The sequence below is a fragment of the Bombina bombina genome, chromosome 1 (genome assembly GCF_027579735.1).
Source record: "Bombina bombina isolate aBomBom1 chromosome 1, aBomBom1.pri, whole genome shotgun sequence".
NCBI classification, from domain to species: Eukaryota; Metazoa; Chordata; class Amphibia; order Anura; family Bombinatoridae; genus Bombina; species Bombina bombina.
The window spans coordinates 1097038147-1097056815 of record NC_069499.1 but is presented as its reverse complement, the minus strand read 5'-3'; the positions used below and the strand labels follow the sequence as shown (position 1 = coordinate 1097056815).

At 43.0% G+C, this 18669-nt stretch overlaps 1 protein-coding gene across 3 annotated transcripts in view; it reads left to right on the top strand.

The window, feature by feature from the left end:
* The window catches only part of LOC128642330 (CMP-N-acetylneuraminate-beta-galactosamide-alpha-2,3-sialyltransferase 2), a 334854-nt gene that overhangs the window by 218586 nt on the left and 97599 nt on the right, over positions 1-18669 (top strand). For all 3 annotated transcript variants that reach the window (XM_053695242.1, XM_053695177.1, XM_053695104.1), the window contains exon 3: positions 8288-8481. In XM_053695242.1, the coding sequence (XP_053551217.1) occupies positions 8288-8481 (194 nt within the window). The remainder of the gene's footprint in view (positions 1-8287; positions 8482-18669) is intronic.

The window sequence follows — 18669 nt, the reverse complement described above, 5'->3', positions numbered from 1 at the left end:
TCAAAATTATTGAAACGACTGGTCTACAATCGGCTAACTCAATTACTCACAACTAACTCTTTACTTGATCCACTACAATGTGGTTTCCGCCCTAAACACTCAACAGAAACTGCTCTTGCTAAAGTAACAAATTACCTGTTATCAGCTAAAGCAAAAGGCCACTACTCCCTTACTAATTCTTCTTGACCTATCTGCTGCTTTTGACAGAGTCGACCATCCTCTCCTCCTAAAAATACTACATTAATTTGGCATCTGAGAAAGAGCCCTCTCCTGGTTTGCCTCATATCTCTCAAACCGCTCATTTTCAGTTTCCTTTAACAACATATCTTGCAATCCTATGCCTCTCTCAGTTGGAGTACTGCAAGGCTCTGTCTTGGGTCCCTTGCTTTTCTATCTCTATACATCCTCCCTTGGAAAACCTTATAGCCTCCTTTGGATTCCAGTACCACTTATATGCTGATGATACCCAAATTTATCTTTCCTCTCCTGATATCTCTCCCTCTTTACTCAACCAGATTTCCAACTGCCTCTCTGCAATTTACTCTTGGATGTCTTCACACTACCTCCAACTCAATCTGTCCAAAACTGAGCTGCTTCTTATTCCACCCTCTTCAAGACATCCAACACCTGACATTTCTCTGACAGTTGGAGACTCTATTCTCAACACCCCAGGTCACTGTCTTGGGGTCACACTAGACTCAAAGCTCACATTCAACCCACATATACAAGCCGTTCACACTTACGCAACATTTCCAGAATTCGTCCCTTCCTTACTCAAAAAACAACAAAAATACTTATTCATTCCTTCATTTTGTCACGCATTGATTACTGAAACCTACTCCTAAATGGCCTTCCAAAACACAGCCTCTCCTCCCTCCAATCTATTATGAATGCTTCAGCTAAACTCATCCACCTAAGTCGCCGATCTACATCAGCGACTCTGCTCTGCCAGTATCTACACTGGCTCCCCATACACTCCAGAAAACAGTTTAAAGTATCAACCCTAACTTACAAAGCACTAAACAGTCTAACTCCCAACTATATTGCCTCTCTTATTGTGAAATATTCCCCATCCCGTCCTCTTCGATCAACCTCTGAACTACGTCTCTCCACTCCTGTTATCTCTACGTCCCACTCCCGTCTCCAAGACTTCGCACGTGCTGCTCCTGTCCTCCGGAACTCTCTACCCCGCTCCATAAGACTGTCTCCAACCTTGTATAGCTTCAGACGCTCCTTGAAAACCCACCTATTCAGAGAGGCGTACCATATCTCCTCCATCCCTCATCCGAACCAAACTAATACATGAACTGCCTGACTCACTACTGCAACTACAACTGATGTAACAAGCTACTCCAGCCTTATGTCTCTGCACCCTAAACCTGTAGACTGTGAGCTCTCCGGAGCAGGGCCCTCTTCCTCCTGTACCAGATTTGTTTGGTTTTATGTTTTGTATTTTTATAAAATGTTGTCATTGTATACCCCTATCATTGTACCCAGAGCTACGGAATTTGGCGGCGCTATACAAATAAATGATGATAATAATAATAATAATATCCACCATCATATTGTACCCAAATGTCAATAAGTGAATTCCTGAGGTATGAGAAAAATAAATAGTGAGGAGAAAAAATGACCCATAAAAAGACCCATGTATGGACTAGGGTTTTAAGTTTAACCCATATAACAGTGGCGTCATTAGGGTTGGTGTCACCCGGTGCGGTAAGTCATGGTGTCACCCCCCCCCCAGAAAGCAGACACACACAAAAACACAGGCAAACACTCAGACACACTTAAAAACATACTCAGATGCACACACAAACACTCGGAAACACACTCAGACACACACACACAAACACACCCCTGGGCCGCATGTAACTAAGCAGTGAGCACAGATAGGCAGGCAGGTTTAGGCTAGCAGCGCAACTTTGCAAGCCCCACGGCACACCCACAACATTCATAGTGAAATTGGACAGGGGAGGAGCAAAGTACAAACAAGCAAAAGCAGCCGGGAAAACTATTTGTTGAAATTGCAGCACTGGCTCAAGGGGCAAAAAAATTGTGTGTCTACAACTTCCCCAGTCCCACTAATGTTCACAAATGCCAGCCTCTAATAAAATAATCTATGCATCTCAACATTGTATTTCTTTGAATTTGAATTTCAATAAAATTTAAAAAAAAAAAAATTTTTTTTTTTGGTGTCACCCCCTGGAGGGTGTCACCCAGGTGCGGCCCGCACCCCTCTAGTGACGCCACTGCCATATAAACACAATGAAAAGCATATATCGGATTTAGTATTTTAGCTACCGCTCTATATTATAACACACTAAAAGACATGCTATCCAGTCTTATTTAATACACCTGAACATAGACCTCAGTATGCCACAGGAAATGTGATGCTAATTGTCAATGTAATATCTGTATTATTATTAAAGAGTGTGATAAATTAAACCTTATTTCTCCAACATAGGTGTGTCCGGTCCACGGCGTCATCCTTACTTGTGGGACATTCTCTTCCCCAACAGGAAATGGCAAAGAGCCCAGCAAAGCTGGTCACATGATCCCTCCTAGGCTCCGCCTACCCCAGTCATTCTCTCGTTGTACAGGCAACATCTCCACGGAGATGGCTTAGAGTTTTTTAGTGTTTAACTGTAGTTTTTATTATTCAATCAAGAGTTTGTTATTTTAAAATAGTGCTGGTATGTACTATTTACTCAGAAACAGAAAAGAGATGAAGATTTCTGTTTGTATGAGGAAAATGATTTTAGCACCGTAACTAAAATCCATGGCTGTTCCACACAGGACTGTTGAGAGCAATTAACTTCAGTTGGGGGAACAGTGTGCAGTCTCTTACTGCTTGAGGTATGACACATTCTAACAAGACGATGTAATGCTGGAAGCTGTCATTTTCCCTATGGGATCCGGTAAGCCATGTTTATTAAGATAGTAAATAAGGGCTTCACAAGGGCTTATTAAGACTGTAGACTTTTTCTGGGCTAAATCGATTCATTATTAACACATATTTAGCCTTGAGGAATCATTTATTCTGGGTATTTTGATATGATTATATCGGCAGGCACTGTTTTTGACACCTTATTCTTTAGGGGCTTTCCCTAATCATAGTCAGAGCCTCATTTTCGCGCCGGTATGGCGCACTTGTTTTTGAGGACAGCATGGCATGCAGCTGCATGTGTGTGGAGCTCTGATACATAGAAAGGTCTTTCTGAAGGCATCATTTGGTATCGTATTCCCCTTTGGGCTTGGTTGGGTCTCAGCAAAGCAGATTCCAGGGACTGTAAAGGGGTTAAATATAAAAACGGCTCCGGTTCCGTTATTTTAAGGGTTAAAGCTTCCAAATTTGGTGTGCAATACTTTTAAGGCTTTAAGACACTGTGGTGAAATTTTGGTGAATTTTGAACAATTCCTTCATACTTTTTCGCAATTGCAGTAATAAAGTGTGTTTAGTTTAAAATTTAAAGTGACAGTAACGGTTTTATTTTAAAACGTTTTTTGTGCTTTGTTATCAAGTTTATGCCTGTTTAACATGTCTGAACTACCAGATAGATTGTGTTCTGACTGTGGGGAAACCAAGGTTCCTTCTCATTTAACTATATGTATTTTATGTCATAAAAAAATTTAGTAAAAATGATGCCCAAGATGATTCCTCAAGTGAGGGGAGTAAGCATGGTACTGCATCATCCCCTCCTTCGTCTACACCAGTCTTGCCCATACAGGAGGCCCCTAGTACATCTAGTGCGCCAATACTCCTTACTATGCAACATTTAACGGCTGTAATGGATAATTCTATCAAAAACATTTTAGCCAATATGCCCACTTATCAGTGAAAGCGCGACTGCTCTGTTTTAGAAAATTCTGTAGAGCATGAGAACGCTGATGATATGGTTTCTGAAGGGCCCCTACACCAGTCTGAGGGGGCCAGGGAGGTTTTGTCTGAGGGAGAAATTTCAGATTCAGGAAACATTTCTCAACAAGCTGAACCTGATGTGATTACTTTTAAATTTAAGTTGGAACATCTCCGCGCTCTGCTTAAGGAGGTGTTATCCAATTTGGATGATTGTGATTATCTGGTCATTCCAGAACCACTATGTAAAATGGAAAAGTTCTTAGAGGCCCCGGGGCCCCCCGAAGCTTTTCCTATATCCAAGCGGGTGGCGTACATTGTTAGTACAGAATGGGACAGGCCCGGTATACCTTTAGTACCTCCCCCCATATTTATAAAATTGTTTTCCTATAGTCGACACCAGAAAGGACTGATGGCAGACAGTCCCCAAGGTCGAGGGGGCGGTTTCTACTCTACACAAGCGCGCCACTATACCCATAGAAGATAGTTGTGCTTTCCAAGATCCTATGGATAAAAAATTAGAAGGTCTGCTAAAGATGTTTGTTCAGCAAGGTTCCCTTCTACAACCAATTGCATGCATTGTCCCTGTCACTGCAGCCGCGTGTTTCTAGTTTGATGAGCTAGGAAAGGCGATTATTAGTAATTCTTCTTCTTATGAGGAGATTATGGACAGAATTCGTGCTCTTAAATTGGCTAATTCTTTCACCCTAGACGCCACCTTGCAATTGGCTAGGTTAGCGGCGAAAAAATTCTGGGTTTGCTATTGTGGCGCAGAGCGCTTTGGTTAAAATCTTGGGCAGCGGATGCGTCTTCCAAGAACAAATTGCTTGACATTCCTTTCAAGGGGAAAACACTCTTTGGCCCTGACTTGAAAGAGATTATCTCTGATATCACTGGGGGCAAGGGCCACGCCCTTCCTCAGGATAGGTCTTTTCAAGACCAAAAATAAACCTAAGTTTCGTCCCTTTCGCAGAAACGGATCAGCCCCAAGGGCTACGTCCTCTAAGCAGGAAGGTAATACTTCTCAAGCCAATCCAGCCTGGAGACCTATGCAAGGCTGGAACAAAGGAAAGCAGGCCAGGAAACCTGCCACTGCTACCAAGACAGCATGAAATGCGGGCCCCCGATCCGGGACCGGATCTGGTGGGGGGCAGACTCTCTCTCTTCGCTCAGGCTGGGGCAAGAGATGTTCTGGACCCTTGGGCGCTAGAAATAGTCTCCCAAGGTTATTCTCTGGAGTTCAAGGGGCTTCCTCCAAGGGGGAGGTTCCACAGGTCTCAGTTGTCTTCAGACCACATAAGAAGACAGGCATTCTTACATTGGGTAGAAGACCTGCTAAAAATGGGAGTGATTCATCCTGTTCCATTAGGAGAACAAGGGATGGGGTTCTACTCCAATCTGTTCATAGTTCCCAAAAAAGAGGGAACGTTCAGACCAATCTTAGATCTCAAGATCTTGAACAAGTTTCTCAAGGTTCCATCGTTCAAGATGGAAACCATTCGAACACTTCTTCCTTCCATCCAGGAAGGTCAATTCATGACCAAGGTGGACTTCAAGGATGCGTATCTACATATTCCTATCCACAAGGAACATCATCGGTTCCTAAGGTTTGAATTCCTGGACAAGCATTTCCAGTTCGTGGCGTTTTCTTTCGGATTAGCCACTGCTCCTAGGATTTTCTCATAGGTACTAGGGTCCCTTCTGGCGGTGCTAAGACCAAGGGGCATTGCTGTAGTACCTTACTTGGACGACATTCTGATTCGAGCGTCGTCCCTTCCTCAAGTAAAGGCTCACACGGACATTGTCCTGGCCTTTCTCAGATCTCACGGATGGAAAGTGAACATGGAAAAGAGTTCTCTATCTCCGTCAACGAGGGTTCCCTTCTTGGGAACTATAATAGACTCCTTAGAAATGAGGATTTTTCTGACAGAAGCCAGAAAAACAAAACTTCTAGACTCTTGTCGGATACTTCATTCCGTTCCTCTTCCTTCCATAGCGCAGTGCATGGAAGTGATAGGTTTGATGGTAGCGGCAATGGACATAGTTCCTTTTGTGCGCATTCATCTAAGACCATTACAACTGTTCCTGCTCAGTCAGTGGAATGGGGACTATTCAGACTTGTCTCCGAAGATACAAGTAAATCAGAGGACCAGAGACTCATTCCGTTGGTGGCTGTCCCTGGACAACCTGTCACAAGGGATGACCTTCCGCAGACCAGAGTGGGTCATTGTCACGACCGACGCCAGTCTGATGGGCTGGGGCGCGGTCTGGGGATCCCTGAAAGCTCAGGGTCTTTGGTCTCGGGTAGAATCTCTTCTACCGATAAATATTCTGGAACTGAGAGCGATATTCAATGCTCTCAAAGCTTGGCCTCAGCTAGCGAGGGCCAAGTTCATACATCAACCATCAGGGGGGAACAAGGAGTTCCCTAGCGATGGAAGAAGTGACCAAAATCATTCTATGGGCGGAGTCTCACTCCTGCCACCTGTCTGCTATCCACATCCCAGGAGTGGAAAATTGGGAAGCGGATTTTCTGAGTCGTCAGACATTGCATCCGGGGGAGTGGGAACTCCATCCGGAAATCTTTGCCCAAGTCACTCAACCGTGGGGCATTCCAGACATGGATCTGATGGCCTCTCGTCAGAACTTCAGAGTTCCTTACTACGGGTACTGATCCAGGGATCCCAAGGCGGCTCTAGTGGATGCACTAGTAGCACCTTGGACCTTCAAACTAGCTTATGTGTTCCCGCCGTTTCCTCTCATCCCCAGGCTGGTAGCCAGGATCAATCAGGAGAGGGCGTCGGTGATTTTGATAGCTCCTGCGTGGCCACGCAGGACTTGGTATGCAGATCTGGTGAATATGTCATCGGCTCCACCATGGAAGCTACCTTTGAGACGAGACCTTCTTGTTCTAGGTCCGTTCGACCCACTCCAGCTGACTGCTTGGAGATTGAACGCTTGATCTTATCAAAGCGAGGGTTCTCAGATTCTGTTATTAATACTCTTGTTCAGGCCTGAAAGCCTGTAACCAGAAAATTACCACATAATTTGGTATATCTGTTGGTGTGAATCTGCAGGATTCCCTTGGGACAAGGTTAAGATTCCTAAGAGTCTATCCTTCCTTCGAGAAGGATTGGAAAAAGGATTATCTGCAAGTTCCTTGATGGGACAGATTTCTGCCTTGTCTGTGTTACTTCACAAAAAGCTGGCAGCTGTGCCAGATGTTCTAGCCTTTGTTCAGGCTCTGGTTAGAATCAAGCCTGTTTACAAAATTTTGACTCCTCCTTGGAGTCTCAACCTAGTTCTTTCAGTTCTTCAGGGGGTTCCGTTTGAACCCTTACATTCCGTTGATATTAAGTTATTATCTTGGAAAGTTTTGTTTTTGGTTGCAATTTCTTCTGCTAGAAGAGTTTCAGAATTATCTGCTCTGCAGTGTTCTTCTCCTTATCTGGTGTTCCATGCAGATAAGGTGGTTTTGCGTACTAAACCTGGTTTTCTTCCAAAAGTTGTTTCTAACAAAGACATTAACCAGGAGATAGTTGTGCCTTCTTTGTGTCCTAATCCAGTTTCAAAGAAGGAACGTTTGTTGCACAACTTGGATGTAGTTCGTGCTCTCAAATTTTACTTAGCAGCTACTAAGGTTTTCAGACAAACTTTGTCTTTGTTTGTTGTTTATTCTGGTAAACGGAGAGGTCAAAAAGCAACTTCTACCTCTCTCTCCTTCTGGATTAAAAGCATTATCCGATTGGCTTATGAGACTGCCGGACGGCAGCCTCCTGAAAGAATCACAGCTCACTCCACTAGGGCTGTGGCTTCCACATGGGCCTTCAAGAACGAGGCTTCTGTTGATCAGATATGTAAGGCAGCGACTTGGTCTTCACTGCACACTTTTTCTAAATTTTACAAATTTGATACTTTTGCTTCTTCTGAGGCTATTTTTGGGAGAAAGGTTTTGCAAGCCGTGGTGCCTTCCATTTAGGTGACCTGATTTGCTCCCTCCCTTCATCCGTGTCCTAAAGCTTTGGTATTGGTTCCCACAAGTAAGGATGACGCCGTGGACCGGACACACCTATGTTGGAGAAAACAGAATTTATGTTTACCTGATAAATTACTTTCTCCAACGGTGTGTCCGGTCCACGGCCCGCCCTGGTTTTTTTAATCAGGTCTGATAATTTATTTTCTTTAACTACAGTCACCACGGTAACATATGGTTTCTCCTATGCAAATATTCCTCCTTAACGTCGGTCGAATGACTGGGGTAGGCGGAGCCTAGGAGGGATCATGTGACCAGCTTTGCTGGGCTCTTTGCCATTTCCTGTTGGGGAAGAGAATGTCCCACAAGTAAGGATGACGCCGTGGACCGGACACACCGTTGGAGAAAGTAATTTATCAGGTAAACATAAATTCTGTTTTTGTACGTACTCACAGAAACTCCAAGGAAGGAATAATGCAAGTCACTTTCCTGAAGTTCTTGAGCAAATGTTTAAGGTTGTGCCAACTGGAAATCCATATGAGGAACAAGAAAACCGTCCATGCCGAATTTGTGCTGTGGTAGGAAACTCTGGAAACCTTAAAGGATCACAATATGGGACAACGATTGATTCCCATGGATTTATTTTTAGGTAAGTGGTTTAATCTTGCTTTCAAGTACAAATCTGCAAAGGAGTTTCTATGTTGCTCATAGTTTTTTCTGCTTGTTACTGCAAATTACTACGGAAATAAGTTGTTCACATACTATGAGGTAGTCAGAAGGAAGTTCCATTACAAGCCATCGGTATTGCTATATCTAATTCTCTTTTTTGCAGCAGACTGATGTAGGAAATGGACAGGCCATCTCAAGATATTCTGCTGCCTGGGTTCAAGATTACGACGCCTCCTCTCTCAGTAAAAATATTACTGATCATATTAACCTATTAGCCTGACCACTGACATTACTAAGTCTGCCTGCCTACCTGTATGCAACCAATGCTTATGCACAATACGTAGGAAGGAGGTTAGGGAAGAAATGTACATGTCCCACCTCGAATGTCACCCCTGACCGGTTCTGTGTCTGTGTGCATGATGAGCTTATGCTGATGGGAGCCTGAGACTTCCCCCATGGAGGTAGAGCACAGGAGTGGTCTGGGTCTGACAGTCACTGACTCAGTCACTGCCCCTTGTCGAATGCTGCCTGGGTTGGACACAATTAACACACCTGCTCCCCATTCACACCTGATACCTTGTAACACTAATGAGTCACATGACACCGGGGAGGGAAAATGGCTAATTGGGCCCAATTTGGACATTTGCACTTAGGGGTGTACTCACTTTTGTTGCCAACGGTTTAGGCATTAATGGCTTTGTGTTATTTTGAGGGGACAGCAAATTTACACTGTTATACAGGCTGTACACTCACTACTTTACATTGTAGCAAAGTGTCATTTCTTCAGTGTTGTCAAATGAAGATAGATATAAAATATTTACAAAAATGTGAGGAGTGTACTCACTTTTGTGAGATACTGTGTGTGTGTGTGTGTATGTATATGTGTGTATATATATATATATATATATATATATATATATATATATATATATATATATATATATACGTTGATTGGAGTAGCCGTGTTAGTCCAGAGATTTAGATATTAAAATAACAAGAGTATTGCATTGAGCAATGATACTTTCTTCTGTTATGTGTGATCAGTCCACGGGTCATCATTACTTCTGGGATATAACTCCTCCCCAACAGGAAATGCAAGAGGATTCACCCAGCAGAGCTGCATATAGCTCCTCCCCTCTACGTCAGTCCCAGTCATTCTCTTGCACCCAACGACTAGATAGGATGTGTGAGAGGACTATGGTGATTATACTTAGTTTTTATGACTTCAATCAAAAGTTTGTTATTTTACAATAGCACCGGAGCGTGTTATTACTTCTCTGGCAGAGTTTGAGGAAGAATCTACCAGAGTTTTTTACTATGATTTTAACCGGAGTAGTTAAGATCATATTGCTGTTCTCGGCCATCTGAGGGAGGTAAAAGCTTCAGATCAGGGGACAGCGGGCAGATGAATCTGCATTGAGGTATGTAGCAGTTTTTATTTTCTGAATGGAATTGATGAGAAAATCCTGCCATACCGTTATAATGACATGTATGTATACATTTCAGTATTCTGGGGATGGTATTTCACCGGAACTACTCTGTTAAAAGTCACTAATCCTTTTAATAAGTATTTATCATGTTAAACGTTTTTGCTGGAATGTAGAATCGTTTACATTTCTGAGGTACTGAGTGAATAAATATTTGGGCATTATTTTCCACTTGGCAGTTGTTTGCTTTTAATTGTGACAGTTTCGTTTCTCTTCACTGCTGTGTGTGAGAGGGAGGGGCCGTTTTTGGCGCTCTTTGCTACGCATCAAAAATTTCCAGTCAGCTACTCTTATATTTCCTGCATGATCCGGTTCATCTCTGACAGATCTCAGGGGTCTTCAAACTTCTTTGGAGGGAGGTAGATTCTCTCAGCAGAGCTGTGAGAATTTTATATTGACTGTGAATAAAAACGTTGCTCTGTAATTTTTTATGTCAAATTTAATTATTGTTATTTTACTAATGGGAACAAACCTTTACTAAAAGTTGTGTTGTTTTAAAGTTTGATGCTATAACTGTTTTTCAGTTCATTATTTCAACTGTCATTTAATCGTTTAGTACCTCTTTGAGGCACAGTACGTTTTTGCTAAAAAAGATTATAACCAAGTTGCAAGTTTATTGCTAGTGTGTTAAACATGTCTGACTCAGAGGAATATATCTGTGTCATTTGTTCCAATGCCAAGGTGGAGCCCAATAGAAATTTATGTACTAACTGTATTGATGCTACTTTAAATAAAAGTCAATCTGTACAATTTGAACAAATTTCACCAAACAGCGAGGGGAGAGTTATGCCGACTAACTCGCCTCACGCGGCAGTACCTGCATCTCCCGCCCGGGAGGTGCGTGATATTATGGCGCCTAGTACATCTGGGCGACCATTACAGATAACATTACAAGATATGGCTACTGTTATGACTGAAGTTTTGTCTAAATTACCAGAACTAAGAGGCAAGCGTGATCACTCTGGGGTGAGAACAGAGTGCGCTGACAATACTAGGGTCATGTCTGATACTGCGTCACAGCTTGCAGAGCATGAGGACGGAGAGCTTCATTCTGTGGGTGACGGTTCTGATCCAAACAGATTGGATTCAGATATTTCAAATTTTAAATTTAAATTGGAGAACCTCCGTGTATTACTAGGGGAGGTTTTAGCAGCTCTCAATGATTGTAACACCGTTGCAATACCAGAGAAATTGTGTAGGTTGGATAAATACTTTGCGGTACCGGCGAGTACTGACGTTTTTCCTATACCTAAGAGACTAACTGAAATTGTTACTAAGGAGTGGGATAGACCCGGTGTGCCGTTCTCACCCCCTCCAATATTTAGAAAGATGTTTCCAATAGACGCCACCACTCGGGACTTATGGCAAACGGTCCCTAAGGTGGAGGGAGCAGTTTCTACTTTAGCTAAGCGTACCACTATCCCGGTGGAGGATAGCTGTGCTTTTTCAGATCCAATGGATAAAAAATTAGAGGGTTACCTTAAGAAAATGTTTGTTCAACAAGGTTTTATATTGCAACCCCTTGCATGTATCGCGCCGATTACGGCTGCGGCAGCATTTTGGATTGAGTCTCTGGAAGAGAACCTTAGTTCATCTACGCTAGACGACATTACGGACAGGCTTAGAGTCCTTAAACTAGCTAATTCATTCATTTCGGAGGCCGTAGTACATTTAACCAAACTTACGGCTAAGAACTCAGGATTCGCCATCCAGGCACGTAGGGCGCTGTGGCTAAAATCCTGGTCAGCTGATGTTACTTCTAAGTCCAAATTACTTAATATACCTTTCAAGGGGCAGTCTTTATTTGGGCCCGGTTTGAAAGAAATTATCGCTGACATTACAGGAGGTAAGGGCCACGCCCTACCTCAAGACAAAGCCAAAGCTAAGGCTAGACAGTCTAATTTTCGTCCCTTTCGGAATTTCAAAACAGGAGCAGCATCAACCTCCACTGCACCAAAACAGGAGGGAGCTGTTGCTCGTTACAGGCAAGGCTGGAAACCTAACCAGTCCTGGAACAAGGGCAAGCAGGCCAGGAAACCTGCTGCTGCCCCAAAGACAGCATGAACCGAGAGCCCTCGATCCGGGACCGGATCTAGTGGGGGGCAGACTTTCTCTCTTCGCCCAGGCCTGGGCAAGAGATGTTCAGGATCCCTGGGCGCTAGAGATCATATCTCAGGGATACCTTCTAGACTTCAAATTATCTCCCCCAAGAGGGAGATTTCATCTGTCAAGGTTGTCAACAAACCAGATAAAGAAAGAAGCGTTTCTACGCTGTGTACAAGATCTGTTATTAATGGGAGTGATCCATCCGGTTCCGCGGTCGGAACAAGGACAAGGGTTCTACTCAAACCTGTTTGTGGTTCCCAAAAAAGAGGGAACTTTCAGGCCAATCTTAGATTTAAAGATTCTAAACAAATTCCTAAGAGTTCCATCGTTCAAAATGGAAACTATTCGGACAATCTTACCCATGATCCAAAAGGGTCAGTACATGACCACAGTGGATTTAAAAGATGCTTACCTTCACATACCGATTCACAAAGATCATCACCGGTACCTAAGGTTTGCCTTCTTAGACAGGCACTACCAGTTTGTAGCTCTTCCATTCGGATTGGCTACGGCTCCAAGAATCTTCACAAAGGTTCTGGGTGCCCTTCTGGCGGTACTAAGACCGCGAGGGATTTCGGTAGCTCCGTATCTAGACGACATTCTAATTCAAGCTTCAAGCTTTCAAACTGCCAAGTCTCATACAGAGTTAGTTCTGGCATTTCTAAGGTCGCATGGATGGAAAGTGAACGAAAAGAAGAGTTCTCTTTTTCCTCTCACAAGAGTTCCATTCTTGGGGACTCTTATAGATTCTGTAGAAATGAAGATTTACCTGACAGAAGACAGGTTAACAAAGCTTCTAAATGCATGCCGTGTCCTTCATTCCATTCAACACCCGTCAGTAGCTCAATGCATGGAGGTGATCGGCTTAATGGTAGCGGCAATGGACAAAGTACCTTTTGCACGCCTACACCTCAGACCACTGCAATTGTGCATGCTAAGTCAGTGGAATGGGGATTACTCAGATTTGTCCCCTACTCTGAATCTGAATCAAGAGACCAGAAATTCTCTTCTATGGTGGCTTTATCGGCCACACCTGTCCAGGGGGATGCCATTCAGCAGGCCAGACTGGACAATTGTAACAACAGACGCCAGCCTACTAGGTTGGGGCGCTGTCTGGAATTCTCTGAAGGCTCAGGGGCTATGGAATCAGGAGGAGAGTCTCCTTCCAATAAACATTCTGGAATTGAGAGCAGTTCTCAATGCCCTTCTGGCTTGGCCCCAATTAACAACTCGGGGGTTCATCAGGTTTCAGTCGGACAACATCACGACTGTAGCTTACATCAACCATCAGGGAGGGACAAGAAGCTCCCTAGCAATGATGGAAGTATCAAAGATAATTCGCTGGGCAGAGTCTCACTCTTGCCACCTGTCAGCAATCCACATCCCGGGAGTGGAGAACTGGGAGGCGGATTTTTTGAGTCGCCAGACTTTTCATCCGGGGGAGTGGGAACTTCATCCGGAGGTCTTTGCCCAAATACTTCGACGTTGGGGCAAACCAGAGATAGATCTCATGGCGTCTCGCCAGAACGCCAAACTTCCTCACTACGGGTCCAGATCCAGGGATCCGGGAGCGGTTCTGATAGATGCTTTGACAGCACCTTGGAACTTCGGGATGGCTTATGTGTTTCCACCCTTCCCGCTGCTTCCTCGATTGATTGCCAAAATCAAACAGGAGAGAGCATCAGTGATTCTAATAGCGCCTGCATGGCCACGCAGGACTTGGTATGCAGATCTAGTGGACATGTCATCCTGCCCGCCTTGGTCTCTACCTCTAAGACAGGACCTTCTGATACAGGGTCCATTCAAACATCAAAATCTAACTTCTCTGAAGCTGACTGCTTGGAAATTGAACGCTTGATTTTATCAAAACGTGGTTTTTCTGAGTCGGTTATTGATACCCTGATACAGGCTAGGAAGCCTGTTACCAGAAAGATTTACCATAAAATATGGCGTAAATACCTATACTGGTGCGAATCCAAACGTTACTCCTGGAGTAAGGTTAGGATCCCTAGGATATTGTCCTTTCTACAAGAAGGTTTAGAAAAGGGTTTATCAGCTAGTTCATTAAAGGGACAGATTTCAGCTCTGTCCATCTTGTTACACAGGCGTCTGTCAGAAAATCCAGACGTCCAGGCCTTTTGTCAGGCTTTAGCTAGGATCAAGCCTGTGTTTAAAGCTGTTGCTCCGCCATGGAGTTTAAACTTAGTTCTTAACGTTTTACAGGGTGTTCCGTTTGAACCCCTTCATTCCATTGATATAAAATTGTTATCTTGGAAAGTTCTGTTTTTAATGGCTATTTCCTCGGCTCGAAGAGTCTCTGAGTTATCAGCTTTACATTGTGATTCTCCTTATCTGATTTTTCACTCAGACAAGGTAGTTCTGCGTACTAAACCTGGGTTCTTACCTAAGGTAGTCACTAACAGGAATATCAATCAAGAGATTGTTGTTCCATCCTTGTGTCCAAATCCTTCTTCAAAGAAGGAACGTCTTCTACACAATCTGGATGTAGTTCGTGCCCTCAAGTTCTACTTGCAGGCAACTAAAGATTTTCGCCAAACTTCTTCCCTGTTTGTCGTTTATTCTGGACAGAGGAGAGGTCAAAAAGCTTCTGCTACCTCTCTCTCTTTTTGGCTTCGTAGCATAATACGTTTAGCCTATGAGACTGCTGGACAGCAGCCTCCTGAAAGAATTACAGCTCACTCCACTAGAGCTGTGGCTTCCACTTGGGCCTTTAAGAATGAGGCCTCTGTTGAACAGATTTGCAAGGCTGCAACTTGGTCTTCGCTTCATACTTTTTCCAAATTTTACAAATTTGACACTTTTGCTTCTTCGGAGGCTATTTTTGGGAGAAAGGTTCTTCAGGCAGTGGTTCCTTCTGTATAATGAGCCTGCCTATCCCTCCCGTCATCCGTGTACTTTTGCTTTGGTATTGGTATCCCAGAAGTAATGATGACCCGTGGACTGATCACACATAACAGAAGAAAACGTAATTTATGCTTACCTGATAAATTCCTTTCTTCTGTTGTGTGATCAGTCCACGGCCCGCCCTGTTTTAAGGCAGGTAAATATCTTTTAAATTATACTCCAGTCACCACTTCACCCTTGGTTACTCCTTTCTCGTTGATTCTTGGTCGAATGACTGGGACTGACGTAGAGGGGAGGAGCTATATGCAGCTCTGCTGGGTGAATCCTCTTGCATTTCCTGTTGGGGAGGAGTTATATCCCAGAAGTAATGATGACCCGTGGACTGATCACACAACAGAAGAAAGGAATTTATCAGGTAAGCATAAATTACGTTTTTTTTTTTTTTTATTGGACTAACTATACATCTATAAGAAGACAAGTTTTCGGAAGAGTTCCTTCCTTTCTCAAGTCTGAAGCAATACTGACCAATTCAATGGAATTTACAGATTATATCTTAAAACACAGGATAGCTAAAAAGACAAAGTGTTACAAAGGTCTGAGTGCAGGGAGAGGAGGAGGTGTCATAAAAATCATGAGGGGGGCTTAGGTGACAGGCAGACAGTGTCCAGTGTAGGAGAACAGAACAAAATACTGTACCCTTGTTGGTCATCATTTTATCCAACCGTAATTAATGTTATTGCTAACACCTGTATTTTTCCTAATATTTCATGTCAAAATGACTGCTCTGAAAAATGTCCATTACACCAGGTTTGTGCAAGACATGCTTGAGCATTACATACACATGTGGTATAAGTTTAATTTATTGGAAGCTTGCTAATAAGACCAACTTTTAATCACATCATTCCTTTCAAAATGTCAAATATCACAGAATTTGACAGACATAAAATCATACTTTTGCATCAGTAAGGCCACTCTCAAAGGGGAAATCGGCAAACAAACTGGATACTCAAGATGTGGTAGTCAAGCTGTTCTAAAGAAATTTGAAGAATCGGGAGAGGTCAAGGACAAAAAGGACTGGAAGGCCAAGAAAACTTTCAAAATCTGATGAGAAGTTTCTCAGAGTTTCTTCTTTGAGAGACCAGAAGAAGTCCAGCAAGGACCTGGCTCAGCATCTGGGAGCTTCATTGGAATGCCAAATTGACCCTTCTACAGTCTGAAGAAGCTTGATTAGGAATGGTCTTTGTGGAAGGGTAGCAGCCAAGAAACAATTTTTTTTTGGAAGGGGAACAGGGCGAAAAGGCTAAGATATGCTAAAACTCACAAAGATTGGAATGAAGATCAGTGGAAAAGAGTATTATGGAGTGACAAATCCAAGTTTGAAATGTTTGGGTCCAATTGTCGACAATATGTGAGAAGAGTTGGAGAGAGATGGAAGAATGAGTGCTTGCGGCCTTCAGTGAAACATGGTGGAGGGTCTGTCCTGCTTTGGGGCTGCATTTCTGCCAGTAGTGTTGGCGATTATTGTCCGAATTGATGTGATCATGAATGCTGAAAAGTACAGAAAGGTTTTAATTCATCATGCCATTTCTTCTGGAAAGCACCTGATTGGGAATGGTTTTATTTCTCCAACATAGGTGTGTCCGGTCCACGGCGTCATCCTTACTTGTGGGATATTCTCTTCCCCAACAGGAAATGGCAAAGAGCCCAGCAAAGCTGGTCATATGATCCCTCCTAGGCTCCGCCTACCCCAGTCATTCTCTTTGCCGTTGCACAGGCAACATCTCCACGGAGATGGCTAAGAGTTTTTTGGTGTTTAAATGTAGTTTTTATTCTTCAATCAAGTGTTTGTTATTTTAAAATAGTGCTGGTATGTACTATTTACTCTGAAACAGAAAAGAGAAGAAGATTTCTGTTTGTAAGAGGAAGATGATTTTAGCAAACGTTACTAAAATCGATTGCTGTTTCCACACAGGACTGTTGAGATGAAGTAACTTCAGTTGGGGGAAGCAGTTGGCAGACTTTTCTGCCTGAGGTATGACTGGCCACATTTCTAACACGACTTGGTAATGCTGGAAGGCTGTCATTTTCCCTATGGGGACCGGTAAGCCATTTTCTTAGATTAAGTAAAAGAATAAAGGCTTTATAAGGGCTTAAAAAACTGGTAGACATTTTTCTGGGCTAAAACGATTACTTTGCTAAGCATATTTGACAGATTATAGCTCTTTATAGTTATTATAATCTTGGGGATTGTTGTTAAAAAATGGCAGGCACTGTATGGACACCTTTTTCAGATGGGGGCCTTCTCTAGTCATAGGCAGAGCCTCATTTTCGCGCCACTAATGCGCAGTTGTTTTTGGAAGGCAAGGCATGCAGATGCATGTGTGAGGAGCTAAGATCCACTGAAAAAGCTTATAGAAGGCGTCATTTGGTATCGTATTCCCCTCTGGGCTTGGTTGGGTCTCAGCAAAGCAGATTCCTGGGACTGTATAGGGGTTAAATGTAAAAACGGCTCTGGTTCCGTTATTTTAAGGGTTAAAGCTTTCAAATTTGGTGTGCAATACTTTTAAGGCTTTAAGACACTGTGGTGAAATTTTGGTGAATTTTGAACAATTGCTTCATACTTTTTCGCATATTCAGTAATAAAGTGTGTTCTGTTTAAAATTTAAAGTGACAGTAACGGTTTTATTTTAAAACGTTTTTTGTGCTTTGTTGACAAGTTTAAGCCTGTTTAACATGTCTGAACCATGAGATAAACGATGTTCTATATGTATGAAAGCCAATGTGTCTCCCCATTTAAATATATGTGATAATTGTGACATGGTGTCCAAACAAAGTAGGGACAATGATGCCACAGATAATAATAGTGCCCAAGATGATTCTTCAGATGAGGGGAGTAAGCATGGTACTGCATCACCCCCTTCTGTGTCTACACCAGTTTTGCCCACACAAGAGGCCCCTAGTACATCTAGTGCGCCAATACTTATTACTATGCAACAATTAACGGCTGTTATGGATAATTCTATTGCAAATATTTTATCTAAAATGTATACTTATCAAAGAAAGCGCGATTGCTCTGTTTTAAACACTGAAGAGCAAGAGGACGCTGATGATAACGTTTCTGACATACCCTCACACCAATCTGAGGGGGCCAGGAGGGAGGTTTTGTCTGAGGGAGAAATTTCAGATTCAGGAAAAATTTCTCAACAAGCTGAACCTGATGTTGTGACATTTAAATTTAAATTAGAACATCTCCGCGCACTGCTTAAGGAGGTATTATCTACTCTGGATGATTGTGACAATTTGGTCATTCCAGAGAAATTATGTAAGATGGACAAGTTCCTAGAGGTTCCGGTGCCCCCCGATGTTTTTCCTATACCCAAGCGGGTGGCGGACATAGTAAACAAGGAATGGGAAAGGCCCCGCATACCTTTTGTTCCTCCCCCTATATTTAAGAAATTATTTCCTATAGTCGACCCCAGAAAGGACTTATGGCAGACAGTCCCTAAGGTCGAGGGGGCGGTCTCTACTCTAAACCAACGCACTACTATTCCCATAGAAGATAGTTGTGCTTTTAAAGATCCTATGGATAAAAAATTAGAGGGTTTGCTTAAAAAAATGTTTGTTCAGCAAGGTTACCTTCTTCAACCAATTTCATGCATTGTTCCTGTCACTACGGCAGCGTGTTTCTGGTTCGAAGAACTAGAAAAGTC